Below are 25,330 nucleotides of genomic sequence, written 5' to 3'. Positions count from 1 at the left end.
TTGTTTACTTAGTTCATTTACAATTTAGTTATACAAATTTAACTTATTATTAAAATATCATATTGAATATTATATTATCTTTCTTTAACCGTACAGGCTTTTAGATTCAATCTATTATATCTTAACTCTTTCTTCTTGTAATCAAATTTTATATTGTATGTTATAACTGTCAGAACAAATTGTAATCATAAAGTTTAAATAAAAAAATTATTAGTTAAAAATCATTATATATTATATCATAATTTTATTCAACATAATAATATACATTATACACGTAAACAATATATTTAGCTATACACACGCATTACACAACGCACAGTCATAATTGAAAAAAAATTTCAAAAAAACTGTTACGATATCATTAATTTGGTTATTTATTCATAACTATGATTTTTTTTACACTATTTACACAAAGATTCTATTTTACTTATTTTCATAGAATTTGAAAATAAAATTGTATGGATATTTTTAAATATACTGCAGTAGGTATACTTAACACGTTTTTCATACGCGGTGATATTTTTTTATCAATATTATTAATTATATAATATGTACTTACATAATTTATAATCATTATTATTTGAGTTTTTATTTATGCAATTTTTAATTATTGTGTATAATGAAAAAATGGAACAAAATAATTTATGCATTTCATGTTTTAAGCGATTTTTAAATTCTTAAATTGATCTTACTTACCTGTGTGATATTTATAATCAAAATTTAAAATTCTGTATTTTTTTATTAGTGGAATAAAGAAAATAAATATTTTTACATGTCCATTAAATGCATGTACTTTCTCTATATAAACCGTAATTTTGATTTCATACTAAAAAGCTATACAAAACTCAGTTTTTTTTTAAAAAATATAACTAACATTAGTTTATATTTTTAAATTCAGTAAATATTAGATAGGATTGTAATGATAAAGTTCTCATTTCATTTTAAATTAACCCGTAATTATATAATAATATTTTTAAAATCTCTGGGTACTTACTAATTTATAAACAATGCTGAAAATATATTATTATTTATTTATAATTAATTTCTACATGAATATATCTATGAATACATTAAAGTTCACACGTATCTGTAATTTATAATCTTTAACTAACTATGTTGTTTAAATATTTCTAAATATTTGCATAAACACATTGGTTTAGCTATTTGACAAGTTCCATCTAGTCCGTGAAATTGGATTGATGTAGGTGATGGTAATAATTTAATTGATATGTTAAATTAATTAGATAAAATCCTACATAATGAATTACACTAATAAATAATAAGAATTGCATATTTTTTTCTTCTAAAAATAAGTTTTGATTTATTTGATGTGTATTTTAAACCAAAGACTATGTACAAACGCCATTCAAAATAAATCACACTACAAATATTTATTGACATTTGTTATACTGTTCAGTATATTGTATATTGTAGTATTGTACAGCTTGTCTGAAATGCTAATTATAGTGTACATATTTTCTAATATTAACCTTTACTCTGAGCCAGCTTAAATGAATGCTATAGAGTGAATGGTATACATACAATGTTTGAAGCAACTCTATATTGTTCTTCATAGTCAAGTATCAACCAATAAAACAAAATAAATTTTGACGACCACTGAATATATTAATGTATGTATAATTTAAGTTTGAACTATAATAATATATAGATACAAATTCCAAAGTATAAATTTTAACAATGAATTTGTAATAAAGTTAATTTTGGTTTTAAATACGATTTTTATTTTTGAAAACATTTTTACACTAAGTTTTGTTTTTTAAATAAATTTAGGTCCTAAATGGATGTGATATAAATTATAGAGTTTTAAAAATAGTTATAAAACATTGTAAGAAATGTTACTGTTGTATAAAAAAAAATTAACTAATCAGTCATATGACTTATTTATTACGTGTAGATACATATATATTTTGTAATTATCTTTTGTGGAAATGTAAATAATAGATATTTGATTAAATAAAGAATATGAGAAATATGTATGAATACAATTTAATAAAATGAAAAAAAAAATCATAATTTATTGTAATATATATAATATATAATATTATATGATATAGAAATTTTGAATTAAACTGTGTATTTACCAACATAATAAATAATAATAATTATGATCTATGACTAACGAGCCAGATAATTTTTGGAATGAAATCGAAATAGGTACTTACATATTTTAACAAATATAAATTTCACCTATTTGTTAAAATTAAATTTTTGTAAGTTTATTTATTAAATAGGTTAGTATAGTTATATTTGGATAGTGTTCTATTTAATTTACTAGCATACCTATCTAAAATTCATGTTTTTGCCGTGTTATACTTACACATTTATATTAATTTCTTTTAAACATACAAACGAGTTATTTATCTTCCCCATTGGCCATTTTCCCACTTTATTTACTAGTATTCGCTAATTATTATCGTTAGATGTTTTATCTAAATAAAACATATTTTCTACAAGACATGCATGTATGTTATACTTTAAAATTTGATAATTATTATTTTAATTTATAATTAAAGTTGTCATAAATATATATCTAGTACAAGAACACACTCATTTATTTTGCCAACAATAGTTTCGCATTCAAAAATATTTTAAGTTCAGTTGTAACCAAAGGGAAAAAGTTGTTGTGTATATTATTTAAATATTAAAACAATTTTTTTAAATACTAGAAATAAATATTTCAGGATGTTCATTAGGCGAAGACAATTTTATTTTTAGAAAATTAAAATATTTAATTTTCTTATATATTAGATAAGTAAATAATTACTCCTATTTCTTTAATCAGATTTTGATTGTTGTACTGTATAATCTATATTCTATATTATTATCAATATGTTCGAGTACAAAACATATTTCCAAATACGTGAATCCTTAACAGAAAATTGTGTAAAAATAGATTACTAGCCATATTTATTGTATTTAAAAAGAGGAATATATAATATACACGTAGAGAAAAACAAACTTTTGTATATGTTAAAAGATTGTATATAGTATAGGTATAGTATTAAACGTCATGACACTATGATGTTTTACACTGTATACTGTATAACATGTTAACTTTACACTTATTCTAGCGAAGTATATGGAGATGCACGAGTATAATTATTATACAGTACTACGTGTGTTTATACAAATACGAATAAACGAATATTTAGTACAATTTTGTGTAATTATCAACGGTTATGCATTCGTAATAAAAATGTGTGATTGAATCAAAGAGGTATATGTTTTAGTTTACGCATAAATTAATTTTAGATTTGAATCAAGGATTAAATTTCTTGGTTTTTACATATTATACATCTATATACTTTATTTTCTGGCACAAAATTTAATAATAAATTTTTTTCTCGTTAAATTAAACATAAAATGTATAAGATGTCTTTATGTAGTATAACATATTTTTACACTTGCAGTGTTAATATTTTATATAACTAAATACTTCAAAATTATAAAATTGTTATACGTGACATATATTTTTGTATCGAAATAACGTAGAATTTTAAAGATTTAAGTAATATACCTCTATCGTACAGATACATTATACAGATTATTAATCTATAATCTAATATTTTAGTTAAATACATTCCAATAAATAAATCAAGAATTATATAATGTTCTTTACTTTATTATATTAATATCTAAATCAATTTATTTTTGTTTAATCTATACGTTTTAATATGTATGTAAGAAATGTTTTTTTTTTTTATACGAAAATTGAGAATCATTTTAGAAAAAAATCAAATAACAGTAACATCATATATAATCAGTAGGCGCTTTTTAATATTTTTTCTCAATAAATTAAATATTTAGTTTATGTTACATTAAAAAATTATGAAAACTATAATTCCATCAATTAATTGTACAAAGCTTAAGATTTATGTTTAAAATACTTGATATTACTTGTATAAGTACAGAATACATACTTAACTGTTAACCATACATTCCAACTGTTTTTAGTACCTATAATAATGGATTAATACAATTTAAATACTTACACAATATTATACTTTTTAGTTTTTAGTTTAAATTTATCATAAAGATAAATAATAGTTAAATTATACGTAAATATAATGTGTGAATATCGTGATTTAATATACAATATTAAACTTTTTAATTTTAATTTTAAATAAATTATTGAATACGATTTATAAAATATTTCAGTGGTTATAATTACATATCTAAGTACTGAGTTTTTAATTTAAAAATAATTGTCTCACACAATGTATGAGTATTAATTATTGATTTATCTAAATTCTTCACGAGTTAATTTTAATGAAATACCTACACATTACACATAATAGTATAATAAATATCAATTTATATGTTACTTTTTTTCAGAATGTTATTATGTAGAATTCCTCATAAAGGACGAAGAATGTTATTGAATTGTTAAATTGACAATTAAAGTCCCTCCGCAATAGTGCACACAGGACGACAGTTTTTTTTTCGCCATTGAGCATCAACCGGCTTACACGTTATAATAATGGGTGTAGCCGAAGATTTTGCTCCTAGCTTCACGCAGAAGCCACAACTGCGACAAGAAGACGAAGGAAACCGATTGATATTTGAATGCCGACTGTTGGGATGTCCCAAACCGGAAATTACATGGTTCCGGGGCGAGACTCAGCTGTCCGAAGACCACAGGACCGTGATGAAAATCCAGGCAGTGGCTACCAACACGTATGTTGTTATCCTCGAGCTAGATGATGTGGTCGAAATGGATGCTGGCCTTTATAAGGTCAAAGCAAAAAATAAAATGGGTGAAGTGGCAGCATCAATCAATTTGAATTTCAGCCGTGAGTAACACATATTATCTTTATTTGTTTGTTTTTTTATTTTTTAAATCGATGCAAAACTTACCTCTTTAGGTAGTATTTATTGGTCAAAACATAGAATTTCAAAAATGACATAATTGGGAGGTTACATTTTCTCGTGTAAAAATGATAAGTTCGTTATGGTTATAACAGTACAATACAATTTTGGCATGAACCCATATTTTATTCTAAATGTGTGAAATGTTCACACGGGTCCTTTAATATTATAAATGAGATTATTTTTAATTCGATGAAGAAAATTAAATACTTAAACTAGAAATAAAATTACCATTTATGAATAATAATCATAGAAATTTCATTTTTTATTAATTTGTTTTAATTATTTTCATATTTATTATTTATATTCAAGTTTTATAACAAAATAGTAATAATATAATTACAAATCTGAATATTTTATATTTAAAAAAAGGTATTTGCCTTTACATTGTATAATATACATTATACATGATATTATGATAATAAATATTTAAATATTTAATAATAATATATCAATTAATGTATATAATATCTGATTATACAAATAATATTCAACTATTAGCTACATTATTCACCAAATTTGTTAAAATATATGTGCCTATTGTAATAATCAATAGTATGATGCTTTGATCAAACTAAGGCTAAAAAAACTGATTTATTATAATTAATGGTCATGCGGTATATTCTCTATGGATTGAAAAAATAACTGTATAAATACTAATATTACAAGTTTCTTTTTATACTATATTTTTTTTAAATTTAATCAAATAGTTATTTTAAATTTTGATTTTATTTAAAAAAAAATGTACCTAGATATAATATTTTTTTTAAATATTTTTCAGACTGTACTTCGAATATATACTATAATAAAGATATAATTATGAATATTATGTAATAACATCACATGTTCAGAAAAGAGATTTTTTAATCCAAATATTAACTATTGTAATTTTTCTAATGTTTATTAAACATATATATTTTTTTAAATTATTTAAGCAACTAGAATTTATAATATTTTTTTCATATTTTTTTTTTTGATTCTTACTTTTGGAGTATTTTATTTAAAAGTAAAATTTTAATATAAATTTTATAAATAACGTCATAATTTTTGGTTGTAAGATTATATGAGTAATATTTCTACAAATACTTTATAAAAAAACAATCTAATAAAAAATTATACAATTAAATGAGCCATTTGTGATACATGATTTATAAATAATATCACGTATTTTAATGCCTAGAGTCAATTTGCGTCATTAAATATTAATTAATACGTGAATATAACAATTGATTATATTTTATAAAAAATAATAGCTCTTCTATCTTCTCGAGTTCGTTAACATTTATGATGTTGGCACTATGTCTCTGTAAAAATACACAGTGATCCAGTGAGAACAGTTGAGTGGGCTAATTTTGGCAATAAACTCGCATTCCCCTAAATATAGATAAAGAGTTCTGTCACCAAACGTTTCTACTAATGAGACTTGCATTTAAAATTACTTTGCTAAAAAATAAGTGTAGGAACAGCTAACAATAAGAATATTTTCATTTCAATATTTTATAAGTAGGTAGGTTAATAATTTATTACACCTATCTCTATTTTAAAATAGTAAATTTAATTTATTTATAATATCATAGTTATTTATTTATACATATGACAAATGTCAAAATTTAACCTTAGTTATTGGAAATAAATAATTTTATAGTATTTTCATTTCATTTATAAGTTCTAAAAATAATTGTTGAAAGTTGTTTTCATTCAAACATTTAATTGAATAAGATAATATATAACATTATACCTATGGTGACAATAAAAGAAGATAAAATAATGCTTTGAAAAATTGAATATTAAATTTAAAACCATGAATGTCATTATTTATTTAATTATAATTTAAGATACTCAATCTTCTCAGAATACTTACGCTATAGCACTATATTTTATGATTAACCTGTAGCAGTGTCGTAAAAACCGGATGCGCAGAATGTGGCGGTGCACATGGGCCTCAGGCCTCATACTATATTGCAGGGGCTCAAAAAAATGTATAATACGGTCACACAGGCTTCTAAATTTTGATTTTCACACAAGCTTCGAGTAATCTAGTTACGGCACTGACCTGTAGGTACTTAATAATGCATATCTATATCAAAAAATGGAGATTTAAATTTTTTAATTGACACTTATGTAATTTATAAGACTATGCCACCGGGTCAGTTACTTAAATATTATCTGTATTATATTTTATTAATTATATTAATTGTACATTTAATGTTCAATATATTATTTGTAACATATAATATATTCAAAGTCATCCGTAAAAAAATATTATTCAAATAAAATAAAATTATACATAGTATAGGATAGCTAAAAAGATATAATGAAATTAGAGATTGAAGAATGATAATTATAAAGTTCCTTTTAATATTCAACAAACATTAAATGATTATCTTTTGAAAAATATGCGGCTTGATAAAATATAAAAATTTCATAAATGTCTAATGTTAAAATTAGAAAAATTAAAAAAAGCCATTATATTATTATATTTGATAACGATTGCTTCTGTTGTTAAAATCTCTTGAGCGATATTAAGAAATACATAAAAATAATTTTAATTTAATAAAATTCTATGCAAATGTATAAATAGGCTTTGTTTGGGTATAAAAATTATAGGTACCCAAGTATATATGCAGCAGTTATTTATTTATTTGAACATTAAAATAATGAATTAAAAGGAAATAAAAACTTAGTTTTGGTTTATATTCCAATCAATATATTAATATATCAATTTTATAGTTAATTATTATTAGATTATTAATTAATTGTTTTTTGTTTTTGTTTTAGCGGTTGACGAACCTCATGAAAAGTAAGTAATCTTTTTTCTTTGATATCACGTTTAAATTATACAATAAATTAATACATATATTAATAATTTTTGTAGACAAATTGATGGATTGGCCCCAACATTTTCAAAAAAGCCATCGATCAAACAAGAAGATGATGGTAAGAGACTTTTATTCGAGTGCATTATTCAAGCTGATCCAAAACCATCAATTGCGTGGATTCACGGTGGAAAACCAGTGATAGATTCTCCTAGACATAAGGTATGAATAATTATCAATTTCGAAAACAATTTTTTATTTAGATAAATGCATTGAAAATAAAATTAATCATTTTTTAAAAACAAATTTCTATTTTTATAATTTTTTATCTTTTACGAATGTATGATTACTTACATTCCTTATTTATTAATAACTGAAAATTGTATGTTAATACTTAATAGAGGTAATAACGAAATAAAATTTTACTTCTAATAATTTAGCTTTTAAAAAAACAATCATTAAATATTAATAAATTATAATGCATTAAAGACCAAACATCAAGGTTAACTTTTCATCTTTATCGGTTTATGATTCTATTTATTTTGAGTTGAAAGTTGAGTCTTATTATTAACTATTTGAATCTCTGTGATTTATAAAATAAGAAAAATTCTTCGTTTTATTAATTGAAAAAAAATGGAAATCCCTTTTACTAATAAAAAAAATTTAGGTAGGTAGTTAAAGCATAATTTTTAATTTAAAACTAAACTTTAAACTTCTCAAATCCGTTTTTAATTTTTTTTTTTAAATTTTTTATAGCAATATGTAGATAAAGATGGACATTCCTATTTAGCAACTCTAGAAATAAGAAACGTCACTGTTGAAGATGCTGGAAAATATAAAGTTACAGCGAAAAATGAATTGGGTGAAAGTAATGCCACAATTAGTCTTAATTTTGACAGTAAGTATGAACAATGTTTAATAGTGTATTACACGTATTATACATTATTTAAACTTACACATATAAATTAGGTATTTTGATTGTACAATTACACTTTAAAGGATTTGGCTTTCTTGCTTGTTTATTGTAGAGCTAATAATATTTATAAAAATTAAATTCAAAAATATAAATTAAATTAACTTAACCTTAAATATAGACTTTAATTTGTAGTAATAAAAATATTTTGTATGGGCGATGCAATATAGAATTACACTTTTCAAATTTGTTTGGGCTCAATTATAGTCTATTGTAAAATTGTGTAGTATGAATAAGTGTTCAGTGAGTTTAGTTGAATCATGTAAATATATTGTAAAATACAACTATTGCAATTGATTTTTGTGCGTCTGTTTGTGTGATATATTGCTATGTGAAAGGAAATATCCATTAAAAAAAAGAAATCATATATTATGTTTACAAATATGATTATTTTTTATTTTGATGAGTTCATTTCAAAACCCAAATTCATATGAAGTATTTTTGCTTTAATTTCTTTAAAACACTTAGGAAAAGCTAAATTATTTATTATTAGTAGATTAGGCCTTAGAAGATGATTTCTACCTATAATTTATAGATTTAATGAATTGAATAACTATTAAATGCATTTAACACATAGTGATATAATAAGAATATTTATCATTATAGACAAATATTTAGCCCACTAAGTTAAAATTTAAAACTTTCTATGAGTTAAAGTTCATTGTAATCTTTCGATAAATAGGTGACTGAGAAGCTAAAATACAATTTTTATTAAAATTGCGGAAAAATTATATTGTCTTCTTAGCTATATTTATCGTTACTTTCAAATCTTGGTTTGCATTTATTTCTTATGTAATAAATTGTAAACGTTATTGAGTTTTAGTATTGCTAAGTACTCGAATACTTTGAAAATAATTTTTAATAAATATATTTTCAAAAATTCTTCATTGTTTTTTTTTCCAAAATACTAAATATTTTTTTTCGTATTACCATTGTGTTTTAATGACCAATTGTTTCATATTTTTACTATTTTAAATATTGATTTCAAGATAATATTTTGTAATGGTTTTAGGAATTTATAAATTGCATTAAATAAGAAAATAATAGAATAACTAAAATGTATATCTACCTTGCTGAAGTTTTATTTGTCATAATTAACTTATAACTATATTATAATATTAAGCGTCGCTTGAAATTCTCAAATCTGTTAAAGTATAAATATAGTAACTTAGTATTTATTTGCGATTAACGAATATATATTTACTATACAATTAATTTAACTTAAAAAAATCTCAGTGGAGTATTTCAAATAATTTTAAAAATCGTGTGAATTTATATTTAAAAAAAGTATTTGTATACGCATTTACAAATACAAATGCTACCAAGTATTTAATTAGTTATTCTAAATACATTTGAAAAGTATTCTTAACAACTTTGTTGAAACCACTTTGATAGTGCAATGATGTCATACTCTCAAAATAATTTATAAAGTCAAAAATATGGTATTCAAAATTTTAAATACTTAATAAAAATTTACAATTTAAGTGTGAAAAAATATAAATTCAAAGAAGCAACTTACCGTAGGCACTTAATGAAAATTATTTCTTAATTTTTTTTGGTAGGGTTTTGAATTGAACGCTTATCAAAATCAGAACTGTAATCAAAATATATTATTATTCTAATACATTAGCTTTGTAACATACGCAGTAGTATTTAATAAATAACGTGTGAGTTCAATATTTTCAACAATCTAAAACATAATAAACATTATTTTACGTATACAAATATATATATATAAGTAATAAATATAATATTTTGTTAAATGCGCGGTTTATGATCCCAATTATCACCCACATAAAATTATATTATTATTTCTAAGCTATATAGGTAATGAATTTTAAGTTGGTCTAATATAGTGTATTTGACATTTATATATATTTTAAAATTTTTTGTGTAAATGTATGGTATAACATGGCATATGGTTATTATTACGTGTACACTGTGGTGAACGGTGGTGAACTGTAGGTTTTCAGTAAGTTTTCACTTTAGGTGACGAAGCACCTGTACCTGAAGATGGGATAAAGCCCACATTTACCGAAAGGCCCATAATTACACAGACTGAAGATAGTAGAAATGTTATTATAGAATGTCGTCTAGTGGGAGATCCAAAACCAACGGTCCAATGGTAAGAACAAATATATTCTTGTTTTTGTTAACTTTCACATAATGATTATTATATTATTCGATTTGTCGTGTTTCTATTATAGGTACCACGGTAAAAATATTGTGAAGGGTAGTAAGTATTCCTCGTCATTAAATGTAGATCAAAAGCTGTATTACTTGGCAAAATTAGAAATAAATAATACAGAAGAAACAGATAGTGGAGAATACAGAGCCGAGGCAATAAATGTGCATGGCAAATGTGTCGCTAATGTAAATTTGAATTTAAATGACGACAATAAGGGCCATCTTAAGTAAGTAATATATTTTAACGAATATAATTATTTAATAGAAATAATAGTTAAGTATAAAAAAAATTGAAATAAAAACGATTGTAAAATAATAATTATAATTATATAATACGTTTTATTCTTATATCGCTTATATTTTAATCGTGTTTTGTGTGACACGTATTTTTCTACGTGTATATAGTTCCATCAAATTATACATACATAACTATATATAGACTACTCTGATTTGTCGAAAGCATTAAATATTCATTACCACTAAATTCTTGCTAATAATTTTTATTTTTTTATTGATTGTTTTAATTTTATGACAATTTCGATAACATCTATATTATATACAATAAAATTCTATAATAAAACGTTTTTATCTTTACTTTTTTTATGAAGCATACAATATATATCTATCTAAAAGGCATATCTTCTTTTTATGTATAATTTTTTTGTATATGTGTATGTCACTGAACTTATCCTGAACGGCTGTTCTAATTTTAACGAATTTTTTGTGTGTGTTTGAGTGGGTCCTTGAATGGTTTATATTCGCAATTATATCTAGTATGTAGTGTTGCAATCAGATTCTATAGGAAATTTTTGTATGGATATGTCTTAAATAACATATACATGAATCTTAGATACTAATGATATCAGGAACCTTTCATTTGATCGTCATATGGATTTTTTTTCAATTAAAGAGCACATTATGGAAAAGGTTTTAAGCATAGTTTTATGGACCTAAGTCTCATCCGCGAAATATTGTGTGATACTGATAAACTATAAATGTATACCAGTCTAGGAAAATAAAATTTAAATTTAATAGAAAAAATGGTATTTTATTTTTTTTGGCAAAATCGAGCTTCATACAACTAGAATAATTATCGATTATGTATACATTTATTTTTTTAAGTAATTTTGGAATGTTTATAAAATATATTAAAAAAATATAAAACCGATATCTAACGATGTAGCATTGTTCGGGCGGAAAAGTTTTTAAGTCTATTTTAAATTTTATAAGTAATTTAACAAACTTAAAAATTTAGTTATTAATTTTTAAAATAATCGGCAAATACGCACATAAAGATATAGAAGAAACACCGTGTCATTTATGAATTACGAGTATAATAAAAGTAATGGATTGAACAAAGTTTGAACCATATAAGAAGCGTACCTAATTTTAATGGGTAACAAAGAGTACGAGGATAACTACTATGTTGCTTGCTCCCGTGTAAGTTCAAAAAACAGCTTATACATCTATGCCCTTGATCATAAAAACGAATATTATAGTTTACAAAGAAATATTAGAAAATCGATAGAAATATTGAAGAATACTTAATAAAAATATTTGTACGGTCTACACCATACGGGAAAACTAGGTTATGCTAGGTTGATAATCATACTACAATTTTAATTATATAAAATAGATATAGGTACCTATATTCAATTCAAACAAATACTTTGAACATTTTTGCATGTAATAGGTATTAAGTACCAGTACCTATACATATATCTTAGTGTTATTAAATATTAATACATGAAATACCTACTTACTTTCAAATAAACTGGTATCAGTTCTTGAAAATTATCATTTAATATTTTAATTGTGTACAGAAACCGAATTTATTTATATACATTCACTTTAAATAGTATAAATAAAAATAAAATTAATTAAATGAAATATAAGTATTAAGTAACTGTATTATATAGTTCTGATGTTGGTATATTTAGTAAAGCTTAAAAACACTAGGCGTAATTGAACTTGATGTTCTTGATTTCGTAATTTAGTATAGGAAGTTATAACTAAATGTATTCACGATATTTAGTTTCTAGCGTCGGATATCTTAATTTAAGCTCTTAATGACCTGTATAATAAATAATTTTTGCCGGAACGATGGATTCTTTTATGATGTATTTTTAGTATTGAAGTTATATTTTAAATAGGTACCCCAAAGTAAAATTGAAATATTGAAACATTATAAATTTGATATAATAACAGTAAAATATTAGTTACCAAATTAATTTATTATGAAAATAATACCTATAATGGCTATAATAATAAAAACACAACAGTATGAATCAAAATACGTATACATATTTTATGTTTACGATATTAATAATGTAGGTATATAATACTAATTAATATAAAATATAGGTGGTTAATTTTTATATTTATTTTGAAGTATAGGAACAAAGAATATAATATTCAAGTTATGTAAATTAAAAATATTACTCAACTAAAACTTTTAATCGTATATTTACACGAACATTTTTGACGTTTTACCCGCATGTGTTGTTTCTGTCTTACTAACGTATATCATAGCAAAGTTGCGTTCAGCAGATCAGCAGAACATATTTTATGTTGTCAGCTTTAATATTGGAGAAAATTTACTTATTATCTAACTTAAAGTTAAGAACATCATCTAGAACATTTCATATGCTTTTAATAAAATTATAATTTTAAAGTAAATTATGAACATTTTAAAGTTGTAATATTTTACATAGCTATAACTCATTTTAAAATGATTATATCAATAAAAACATATGACATATTATAGATAATATTCTTACCTTTAAGTTTGACAATAGATAAATTAACTCTAATATTCAAGCTAACAACATAAAATGTGTTCTACTAGACGCAAATTTGCTATAATGTGCAGTTAGTAAGATAGAGACAACATATGTGGGTATAACGTCCTCTTAACAGTTAACAAGTAACAACTATAGACTTAAAAACACAGTTAACAAAGGGTTAAAATTATAGTTACTCTAGGGCTAACAAAATGTGTGGTTATAAATATGATGTTCAATATAATAACTTATAGTCGTTAGCATATTTGTAAAATATTACTGTTTTGACAACAATTGATCATGTCATATTTTTATAACATTTTCCGTTTTCAATTAAATAAGTAAGAAACTATTTTTACCAGTATTTATATTTATTAATTTACTTTAAGGTATATTCAATTATAATGCTTCATAAATATTTATTTCATCGGTTTTATATTTTTAGAATACCAGAAGGAAAGCAACCCAGGTTTCCTAAGAAACCAGTGATACACCAAGAAGGGGATGTTTTGGTAATGGAGTGTGAGCTGGAAGCTAATCCCATTCCAGAAATAAATTGGTATCAAGCATCTAAACTAATATTAGATACAGGACGGATTAGAATGTCAAAAAAGACAACTGGCAAAGACATGTATTTACTTAGATTAGAAATCACAAATCCCACCAAAGAAGACGGTGGAAATTATCGTTGTAATGCTTGTAATATATTTGGTGAAAGCAATGCAAACATATCATTGAATTTCCAAGGTATACCCAAAAAAAAAAAAAATATTTATATAATACAACCTTGCTCAAATTGTGTACCCTTTATTTCCATTACAACCGCGCATGTTAAATACCAATAATAAATTAATGTGAATAATAATAACAATAATAATAATAATAATAATAATAATATTGTAACATACAAAATTAATGTGTGGGTATTAATATTAAAATATATATATATAAATACATACATATATTTTATTTTAAATATAAAAGTACATTCATATTATGAAATATTTAAATAAAAAAATCCCATTTTGATTTCAGGTGGTGATAGTGGTTCTGGATTTGCACCATCGTTTATCGAGAAACCTCGAATAATTCCAAATGAGTCTGGCACACTAATCACACTCCGGTGCAATTGCACAGCTAATCCTAAGCCAGAAGTCATGTGGTATAAAGGTACGAAGCTTGTCACGGAAACGTCGAAAATTTCTATGAAAGTTACCGGACAAGAAAACACATACGAAATACTTTTATTGATACAGGTAATGTTTATATTTTTCATTTGTAATACTAATATTATCAATGTCATAGTTGTACAATTAGTGAATACAAATATCGATATTTAACTATAGGACCCAATTGGTCCAGACAGTGGCACTTATAGATGTCATGTGAAAAATGAACACGGCGAAAGCAATGCGAACTTAAATCTAAACATCGAAACCGATCCTGAACCGGAAGGCGAACCTCCAACATTCTTAATTAAACCAAGAATACAGTCTAAAAATAACGGCAAACTAGTTGTAATGGATTGTACTGTAAAGGCAAGTCCCAAACCAGTGGTAGTCTGGTACCTTGATGGTAAGATATTGAACCAATCTTCGAAACTTTCTTGGAGAGTCGAGGAAAAAGGGGATTCTTACTACATATGCCTGGAATTAAAGGTATTTTATAATGAATTGTAAATCCTAAAATAATTGCAAATGCATTTCTGTATAAATATATAATCATATTATATTAAACGGTAAAACTAATTACTAATTTATTTTGAACATAACACCATTAGAATCCAGGTAAAGAAGACACGGGGTTGTATAAATGCAGTATAAAAAACGGGAATGGTGAACTGAATGCAAATCTGACGCTCAATATTGAAAGTAAATAAAATATACGAGTATATCCCCATAGTACATGTTTTAAGTACCGATTGGCAATCAATTAATCTTTATATTTAACCTTGATTGCAGTAATACCGGTGATTAAAGAAGTCCCACGTGTTGTCACGATATCAAAAACTAAAAACGTTGTCATTGAGTGTCGCATCCAGTCCATTTTCGAACCCCAGTGCACATGGAAGAAAGACAACACTGTGATCAAAGACAACGTTACAAGACAAACAAAAATCGAACGCGTTAATGATGTATACAATTTAATTAATAACATAAACTATTCCTAATGATTACCTATTAAACTAAATGCATTGTTTTTTTTTAGGGAGAGTATTTGATAAAATTAGAAGTGAAAAATGCAACTTCCAACGATAAGGGTATTTACAATTTAATTGCTAAAAATGAAAAAGGTGAAGTAGTATCCAGTCCTATTGAAGTAAAAGAAGTTGTAGAAGAAAAAGTAGAAAAACCATCAATTGATGAGAAACTCAAATCAATCGTGAGTTATAATGAAAAACGTAGTGTTCGTGTGATTTTTTTTTCATTTTCAGTACTAATTCAACTAACAAATGAAATTTATAAAGTATAATTAAGTATAGGTATATATTTCTAAGATAGTTTTATTTTATATAAAACAATTTTATAAAGATGGAAATATGAATATTTATTTGAAACAATCAGGTAAATATTTTGTCATAATTAATTTTATAAGATATGCATGTTTTAGACTTATAGACTATATATTTTATGTAATAATAATAATTTATTTTTACTATTAAGTAAATATGATAAGTTCAATCAAACAGTTACACAAAATGTTGTGCAAGTGTTTTATTGTTTCTATTCGATTTTATTAAATATATTATGTTTTAATTTTTGTCAGTAATATCATCATTTGGCGCGTTTTTTTCTGTATTATTATTAAAAATGATCGGTCCCAACCGAGGATACTGGCCATCGTGCATTGACCAATCATTGACTTCTAGGTTTTTATTTTCTTCTTTTTCTAGCTCATCTTCCCACATCATCATTTTAAATTCTTTATCTTTATTAGGAACTTGTCTGATATATTCTACATCATTACGTACTTTGTCCTTAAATTCAGAAGGAGTAGAATATCTATAGCTATCAAAGTCATCTTTTTCCATACTGTACAAAGTAATTATTTCACAAACGCGTATTTTCTGACGAAATAGAGCTTCAACTTATTTACTTAACTCCATTTTAATTATTTTTTTATGAATATTATTTTTAAAATCAAAACAATGTATTGTATCTAATTAAAATATGTTTAATTGCAGCCAAAATATAAGAAAATGGTTCAAGAATATTGTGGAAAAATTAAAATTCTTTTTTACGCAAAAGTTTAGTTAATGTTAATAATATTTTGATGAATAAATTTAAATAATTAATAATAATATTTAATTTAGAATGCATCGCATGCATAATAATTGCATATACAAAATTTCAAGAAAAAATTATATCCGTAATTCACAGTGCAAAAAAAAAACAGAAATTTTTAAGTTTAGATCTTACATTACTAGATTGGATATCTTAAAATAACTTAAAATAGCCAGAAAAAAATACTAAAATTCCTAAACATGCATTTCTACTAATTCTGATAACAACATAAATATAAAAATGTTCATCAAGCAAAAGTTGTTTAAATTATCGAGCATTCATGATATATGTATAACTACATAATATGTTACGTGATTAACCACTATGACTATTACCTATGTATAAAGAAATATAATAGGTACTATACAACTAGTTATTACGGATATTATAATTTATAATCTTATAATTATTTAAATATACTTATTCGTATTTCGTATTTAACTCCATTGAATAAGCTATAATATATGTGAAAAGAAATAATACAATTTTTCTTGTATAAAATACAATTTTAACAAAAATATGATTACAATATTACGCCTAATAGATCTAATGTACAATGTAAATAATTGTATTATATTATGTTTTAATTGTTGTTAATAATTTGCTTTTTGTAGGTGATTATTTTTAATCATATTACAATGCGAATAATTCTAATTTATTATGCTTTATTTTATTTTGCATTTTTGAAAGTTTAAAAAAATGTTTTAATGCTTCATGTGCCAGTTTTTTTTTATAATCAAAAGCAATTCGAATATACTCAAATTTATAATATAACATCATCCTCAAAAAGATGTTAAGAATTGGTGATTAATAAAACTTAGTGAGTATTTTTTATGTAACATAATATTTTTAGAGCTATTTATTTTAAGTAACACAATATAATATAAAATAAATGTTTAAATATTACTATACTAGTATATTACCTATATTGTGTAAGATTAAAAAATTAAGGTTTAATATTTTTGAACTATTATTATAGCGTGCTAATGAAGGTGAGCGAATAGAATTCGTTTCTAGTTTATCCAAAATTGATAGACAAGTCACAGTCATATGGTACAGGTAAGAAATTAAATTTTATATAAAATTATTAAATTATTATAAAAAGTTATGAATTATTCATAAAATACATTATTTAGAAACTCAAAACAAATAACGGAAACGTCAGAAACAATTATTAACTTTGATGGAAAACGCGCAAGTTTAATAATCACAAAAACTAAAATAGAACACTCTGGTACCTATAAGATTGTATTTAAAAATTCTGCTGGAAGTGATGAATCATCTGCAGAACTTAATATTCTCGGTAAGTGTAATAATATTAATAGTATACAAAAGTACTAAGTAAAATAATAATTTTGTTTGTCTTTAAAATAGAAAAAATGGAAGTTGATGAGAAACAAGAGGTAAGATAAACCCGTAAGATAAGAAAACGAAAAAAAATGTTTTAATCATTTAGAAAACAATTTTTAAACAAAATAAAAAATATTTCAGGAGGAAGTTAAAGAAACAAAAGAAAAATCTGTGAAACGAAAATCTTCATTAACAACAAAGGTATAAATTACATTTCAAAGCATAGTATTATTTATCATTCAATTTATGATATATCTGAAACTAAGCAAACTAAATTTTATTTTAATTAGAAAACAGTTGACAGCGAAACTAACGAGAATGCTTCACCAGAAGTAAAACGAAAATCTTCAATACTTAAGGTAAGAAATTAACCATATATTTAACTATTAATGTATATTGTATAATGTATACAAAGTCATGAGACATGCACTCATGGCAGTGGTTTTTATGTATTTACATTTCAAGTTTAAAGCTTCTTATACCTTAATGTTTTCAAATCAAAACATTGTTTTATAAATTTAGATTTTAAAATAATCATTTAACCAAAATATTACACAAAATTCGAGTAGAAAGAGTATAAAAAAATGTACTTCTACATTTCTCCACTTGAAAACCTTATTATTTAATATATATATATATATATTTTTTATTTTATTCTAGTTATTTTAGTTTTGTATTTTTTTGAATGACTTCATATATTTTAAGTTACATATTTTGAAGCATAATATTTTGTAGAGTATTTCAAATTTCGATACATACAAATTAAAATTCGGAAGAATATTTTATGAGTTATAAATATTTAAAGTTTTTATAAGTGAAATAAAGTAGTATGAGGTACCTACCTCTCAAAATGTTGGTTTACTAATCCGTTCATTTAAATTTTAAATACTTAAAATAGTTATAAATTCTTAAAGTACTAGTGCGAATTTCGATTTTTATGTATCGAAATCCTTCAAAAAATATCATATTTTATAAGATGAGAAATTAAAATAATATTTCCAAATACGTTTATTGATTTTTATGTGTTATTTGATGAAAAAAATCAAAGTATAGAAGAAATAACATTTTAAAAACTTTAAAGTAATTTCTATGAATAATTTTTTTTCAATCTATATTTATTTTTTTACTCAGTAAAAAGTATAAGTAAGTATACTAAAAAGTATACTTACTTATATTTTACACATTTATCTAAGGTCTTACAATTTTAAATTATTACTTTTCTGCTATTATTGTAGTTTATTTTCCGTTATATTGATCAAACTACAATTAATTTCATGTCTAATTATCTTTTTACGCATTAAGCTTTATTCTATACTGATCATTCTAAGTGCTATCATTCAACAAGCTCGTTACATTTTTTTTTTTTTTTTGTATAAATTGTACTCGTAATTTATATTTTAGAATTATAAAACATAATTTAATGTAGATTTATATTTTGCATTATGTTTCAAATATTTTTAAGTAATATGTTTATTTAATAAATGTACTTTCTATAGACTACTGATGAAACTGAGATAAAGGAAGATGAACAACATGAAGTGAAGAGGCGATCTTCAATATTAAAAGTAATCCATTTAAAATTATATGACACAGTTAGGTATATTAAATATGATCTACTAAATGGTTCAATATTTTAGAAATCTGCAGAAAGCACTACAACTACAATAGAGGAACAGAAAGATCAGGAAAAAAGAAGATCTTCAATATTAAAGGTAATTATTTTTAAACTGAGAATGATAATTTAGTCATTAAGTCCATCTTTATGCACAAAGTCTAATTTTTATAAATACGACAAATAACAAAAATCAATTTTTAATCAAACGGGTGGGGAAAATATAAATTACATTAATTTATCATAGCCAAAAAAAAAAAAAACGAACATACGAATTAAAATCAATTAAATATCTTATATTAGTTATATTATAATTTAGTATTTAATCTGAGGAAATTATATTTATTCTAATGGAAATGGTATATTCATAAATCATAATAAAGACTAACATTTTTTTTTTATTATTATAATTATATACAATATTATCTATATACTATATATTATATATTATCTAATATCTTCCTTTCATTATTAAATGATTATGAACATTTTCGAAATAAATTGAGGTTTCACTCTTTATCCTGTTTATTTTTATGTTATATTTTTGAGGTAAAGCGTATGAATAAAATATTTTTTTTTAGAATTTTTCTAATGAAAAACTGAAGTTAAAGATAATGATATTAAGAAACTGTTGATAAAAATACGTAGACATAAATTATTATAAGTCATTAATTTACGATTAATATTTAGTTATAAAATACATGGAGTATACAAATAATTATCAAATAGTAATGTTTTTTGTAATTATAATTAGTGCAAGATATGTGTCCTCTGACCACTATCTTAATCATTCATTCTTAATTTTTCTAATTTTCTTCAGTGTTATGTCACTGAGTGTTATATCACATAATTTTAATATATTTAAAATCATTTATAAACATGTTTTTAATTGTATAGAAAACTACTGACGAAAAAGACGAAGTCAAAGATGAAAAAGTTAAGAAACCATCTGTAAAAGTAAGTAAAGAATGTATAAAAAATAATATAATAACATATTTTGTTTCATTTTTAAATTATACTTTTTAATATAGCAATGCTTTTTGAAAAAGTAATAACAGTAAGATCGATAGATGTCCCATTATTTATTCCATACATTATGTTCATTTTTTTCTTTTTTTAAGTTAAACTTTTGAAAATATCATCAATATTAATAAATTTTATTTTTATCTGTACAGAAATTGTCTAATGAAAAAACTGAAGTAAAAAATGAGGAAACTAAGAAATCAGCGATAAAAGTATGTACCTATATTCACAAATATTAAATAAATACATGCTGATATTTATTTATTATATATTTAATGGTATATAAGTATACTTTTTATATCTAAATATAATACTAAATTATTAATTGTACATGAAATCAGTATATTTATAATTTAAATTTTTTTCCAGTCGTTTTATCTTTTGTTAAAAAAAAAAAGGAATGTTAAAAACTTAAAATTTTTATTTTTAATTTAAATAGAATTCTTTTAAAGTTAAAGATGAAGGAATCAAAAAACCATTGATAAAAATATGTACTCACTAAATATTTATTGATAAATAATAAAATCATATTTTGTTATATACGTATTTTTTTTTTACACTTTCATAGTTAAATAAATTTAAAATACATTTCTAAAAAATCTTATTTTTTTATAAAATTTAATTTTCACTCATTTAAAATGTTCAATAATAATTTACGATAGAATCATGTATAGAAATGAGAAAATAAAGTTAACTGGCAAAAATTAGACAATTTACTTTCCTGGTCTTGTTGGAAATATTATTAAAATATGTTATCATAATTTAATTTTTAGAAATCATCTACTAACGAAAAAACAGAAGTTAAAGATGAAGAAATTAAGAAACCGTTGATAAAAGTATCTATGCATTTATTATTTATTTAATATTATTATAATATTACTTACAGAATAATACTAAATCTATATTACAAAAAAAAAAAAAATATACACCTAATTTAATTTACTTCAATTTAGATAGTCTTGTTAATGCCTTGTTATTTTTAAAATTTAATTCTGAACATAGGCACTGTTAGGTTCAATATAATATGGTAAAGGTCAAGTTTCTGATTCTTAGTATTTCTATTTTATCAGCTTTTTATGACACTTATTTTTAAAATATCAAAGAAATTTACAAATTTATTGTGTTTTAATTTAGAAATCTCCAGTTGAAAAAACAGAAGTTAAAGTTGAGGAAACTAAGAAACCATTAAGAGTATGTATGCGTGTAATTTTTTAATAAATAATGTAGAGTTATTTTGCTCCTAGTGTAATAACTAAGTATTTAAATAATTTGATTAGTTGTATATATTTTTATTTAAAATTTAGTGTTTATAGGATAGTGTTTTTATTTTTTTTTTTTTTGTGTTTTGCGTGTTTTATTTAGACAACAATTGAAAATGATAATTCATTATCAACTGAAGAAGAAAAAGTTATTGAATCTCCCCAATCAATCAAAGTAATTACTTCGTTGTTGCAAACATTTTTTTTCATATATTTATATTTTAAATTCATGAAAAACTTAAATAAACAAAGTAAAATGACTATTGTAATACATATAAAAATATTTTAGGCTGTGATACAACTATATTTATCTTATTTAAATTAAATAAATATTTACAGACCTTTAACATTCGGATAAATGACTGTAATAATTATATATTAATTAGGGATTAGGCGCCTATAAAAAATGTTGAAATTATTTTTATCTATATGATAAACAATAATTAACTACTGATTCTTGTATTCTTTAATTAAAAACAATTGCATAACATATTTACACATTATATGTTTTTAACGAAATTATTGTTTTAATGGTATCATAAGTTAAACTTATATTTTAATATACCTGATTTTTATTTAAATATTTTAAACTAAAAGTTAGAAAATTTTGTAGGTAGATATATACAATGAAATTTTCGTAGCAAAATATAAAGGTACTTAGTTCAAAAATAAATTTTAAAATGTCTTAGTCTCATATTAAACCGATTTTATTTTATTAGCAATATTAGCCATTACTTAAATAATTTAAATTTAAAAATATTTAGGAAAAAAAATACAATAAAACTAAAATTTTGAATTTACATTTTTCCATGTATAAACATTAAACATTCAATGTTTATATATGATGTATAAATATAAATTCTAAGTTTATGTTATTATTCAGAAAACTACAGATGAAAATAAAATTAATAATCATACTAAAACTCAAACGGTTCAAGAAATTGTTGAAGAAAAACAAAAACCATCAACATTGAAAGTAAGGATACTTTATTATGATTTAATATAGTAGATTGTACATACAAATTGCATGCCTGTAATATACCAAATTTTTTAAAAGATGGAAACTGAAGATAATAACGGTTATACATCCCCACCTGAAAAAACTATTCAGGATAGTCCCATAAAAAGGAGAGGCTCTTCGATAAAAGTATGTTTTGTAAATAAATGTTATTCAGTAGTCTATAGTTTTTATATGTATTTAGAAAACCAACGATCTGATTGAACCAGTTGAAGATAACATAAATGAGATTAAACGACGACCATCAGTAAAAGTAAGTTAACTGTGCAAGTTAAATTATTATAAATCCTATATTTGAATCATTGTGACAGTGTATCTGACTGAAGTGATCTAAAGAATATTTCGGTATAATTTTGCAAAAGGTCAAGCAACTGAACGCCAGCGAGTTTATCATGTTCTTGATTCGTTCATACGTTGTGAAAATAATACACAAATATAATTTTTTTATAAATCAATACTTATAAATACCTATTAACAATGACTGGATAGAGTCAATAGCAGTAGACTTACCGATGTGGTTGAATTCAACAGTGTTCGTGGTAACATAGCTCATCTTTTCCGATGGAAATATCAGTGAATGTTCATAATTTATATGAACTGTTTACAATTAATTCAGGTTTTCTTTATTATTCACATTCTATATAATAGTTTATCGTAATTATTTCTTACTGCGATAGCTTTAAGGCACATTAAAATCTGAAATAGTACAAATTTATTTTTAATTAAAATAAAGTACAGCTCGCTTGAAATCCTTCGATTTCGCTACGGTTAGGTTAGGCATTTAGTTTTAAATTCTCAAGTTTAGTATAATAAGTATTAAATGCAACGATGGAATCATAGTTTATAAATGTATAGGTACATTGTTTAATCAATATAAAAATAAGCTATTTCTCTACGTTATATAAAATTTATTTCATTTTTCTAAAATCACTAAAAAATGTATATAGTTATAACAATGAGAATATGTATATTTAGAAAACTGTTGAAAATAAAATAGCAGTAGAAGAAGAAAAACTAGAAGTGAAACGCCGTCCTTCAGTAAAAGTAAGTGATAAACATGTACATATTATACTTACTAACTTGTGTTTAAAACGTAGCTTCTATAGGATGGTTGTGTAAAATATTGTTTATTTTTATGAATACAACTATAGTTTGAATTGTAAATATGTATTTAGAAAAATGACGATGACAGAACTTCAGCGGAAGATAACACAATTGACGATAGTCGACGTCCGTCGATTATAAGTGTAAGTGTGAGTGTACAGTGTATATTTATTATAATGTATGTAAATATGTTTTAACCCTTTTAAGGTGTAAGCAAACCTTCATATTTTGTTTCTCTCCTTATTATTAATACAAAATACTATAGCTAAATTATAATCGTAAATATTTTCATATTTATAATATAGGTATATGTTTACTATGTACATGTACCTAAAATAATATTAAACTTAAGTTGTTATGTTTTAATACAGAAGAAACCATCGGAAACTAAAACACTTATGCCGGAAGAAAAGCCAGCTACGAAAAAACGACTTTCTGTGAAAGTAATAAAAAAATTACTATATTTATTTATATATAAATATAATAAATACTCTACATTAAATATTTATTTTGTTAAATTATGTACCTTAGAAGAAAAAAGACACTATTGAGCCTGAGCAGCCAGAGAAAAAGATGCGACCAACCATATCTAACGTATGTTGAATACCCAATTATTGGTTGTTTTAAACAACTTTAAAAGATAATTGATGTGAACTTACAAATTGTATTACATTTTACTTAAATATTTTTTTTACAGGGTACTAAAATTGATAATTCACAAGACTCATTTGACGAAACTAAATCGATCGATGAACGAACACCGGTACGAGAAAAAAATAAAAACAATTTAAATAAATTTAATAATTGACTTATATATATATATATGTACTTATTATTTAGGAAACAAGTATAGATTATTCTATAATGTCAGAAGATGAAAACTCTATACAAGAACCAAGTATAAGGTTGGACTCTTCTGATGAGAAAGCTCCGACAGGCAGGGTGAGCATAATAATAAAGGATAATTGTTATATCAAATCAATAAAATATGACATATTATATATTTATATGTATAATACTTTTGAAATAAT

General features: G+C 23.2%; 1 protein-coding gene across 1 annotated transcript in view; it reads left to right on the top strand.

Annotated features, from left to right (window-relative positions):
* The window catches only part of LOC113557907 (muscle M-line assembly protein unc-89-like), a 33,450-nt gene that overhangs the window by 2,140 nt on the left and 5,980 nt on the right, over nucleotides 1-25,330 (top strand). The window contains exons 2-34 of the mRNA XM_026963448.1: nucleotides 4,357-4,814; nucleotides 7,669-7,690; nucleotides 7,766-7,928; nucleotides 8,463-8,604; nucleotides 10,669-10,804; nucleotides 10,887-11,093; nucleotides 14,095-14,396; nucleotides 14,685-14,905; nucleotides 14,996-15,307; nucleotides 15,430-15,520; nucleotides 15,611-15,783; nucleotides 15,858-16,031; nucleotides 17,913-17,992; nucleotides 18,070-18,236; nucleotides 18,308-18,336; nucleotides 18,425-18,484; nucleotides 18,574-18,642; nucleotides 19,780-19,848; nucleotides 19,921-19,995; nucleotides 20,793-20,852; nucleotides 21,071-21,130; nucleotides 21,692-21,754; nucleotides 22,053-22,109; nucleotides 22,281-22,352; nucleotides 23,061-23,153; nucleotides 23,235-23,324; nucleotides 23,380-23,448; nucleotides 24,171-24,239; nucleotides 24,371-24,448; nucleotides 24,671-24,742; nucleotides 24,831-24,893; nucleotides 24,997-25,062; nucleotides 25,140-25,241. Coding sequence (XP_026819249.1) covers nucleotides 4,502-4,814; nucleotides 7,669-7,690; nucleotides 7,766-7,928; nucleotides 8,463-8,604; nucleotides 10,669-10,804; nucleotides 10,887-11,093; nucleotides 14,095-14,396; nucleotides 14,685-14,905; nucleotides 14,996-15,307; nucleotides 15,430-15,520; nucleotides 15,611-15,783; nucleotides 15,858-16,031; nucleotides 17,913-17,992; nucleotides 18,070-18,236; nucleotides 18,308-18,336; nucleotides 18,425-18,484; nucleotides 18,574-18,642; nucleotides 19,780-19,848; nucleotides 19,921-19,995; nucleotides 20,793-20,852; nucleotides 21,071-21,130; nucleotides 21,692-21,754; nucleotides 22,053-22,109; nucleotides 22,281-22,352; nucleotides 23,061-23,153; nucleotides 23,235-23,324; nucleotides 23,380-23,448; nucleotides 24,171-24,239; nucleotides 24,371-24,448; nucleotides 24,671-24,742; nucleotides 24,831-24,893; nucleotides 24,997-25,062; nucleotides 25,140-25,241 — 3,819 coding nt within the window. The 5' untranslated portion in view covers nucleotides 4,357-4,501. The remainder of the gene's footprint in view (nucleotides 1-4,356; nucleotides 4,815-7,668; nucleotides 7,691-7,765; nucleotides 7,929-8,462; nucleotides 8,605-10,668; nucleotides 10,805-10,886; nucleotides 11,094-14,094; nucleotides 14,397-14,684; nucleotides 14,906-14,995; nucleotides 15,308-15,429; nucleotides 15,521-15,610; nucleotides 15,784-15,857; nucleotides 16,032-17,912; nucleotides 17,993-18,069; nucleotides 18,237-18,307; nucleotides 18,337-18,424; nucleotides 18,485-18,573; nucleotides 18,643-19,779; nucleotides 19,849-19,920; nucleotides 19,996-20,792; nucleotides 20,853-21,070; nucleotides 21,131-21,691; nucleotides 21,755-22,052; nucleotides 22,110-22,280; nucleotides 22,353-23,060; nucleotides 23,154-23,234; nucleotides 23,325-23,379; nucleotides 23,449-24,170; nucleotides 24,240-24,370; nucleotides 24,449-24,670; nucleotides 24,743-24,830; nucleotides 24,894-24,996; nucleotides 25,063-25,139; nucleotides 25,242-25,330) is intronic.

Source organism: Rhopalosiphum maidis, chromosome 3 (genome assembly GCF_003676215.2).
Source record: "Rhopalosiphum maidis isolate BTI-1 chromosome 3, ASM367621v3, whole genome shotgun sequence".
Classification (NCBI taxonomy): domain Eukaryota; kingdom Metazoa; phylum Arthropoda; class Insecta; order Hemiptera; family Aphididae; genus Rhopalosiphum; species Rhopalosiphum maidis.
The sequence above is the reverse complement of the archived record's forward strand: the minus strand, read 5'-3'. Positions and strand labels throughout refer to the sequence as shown.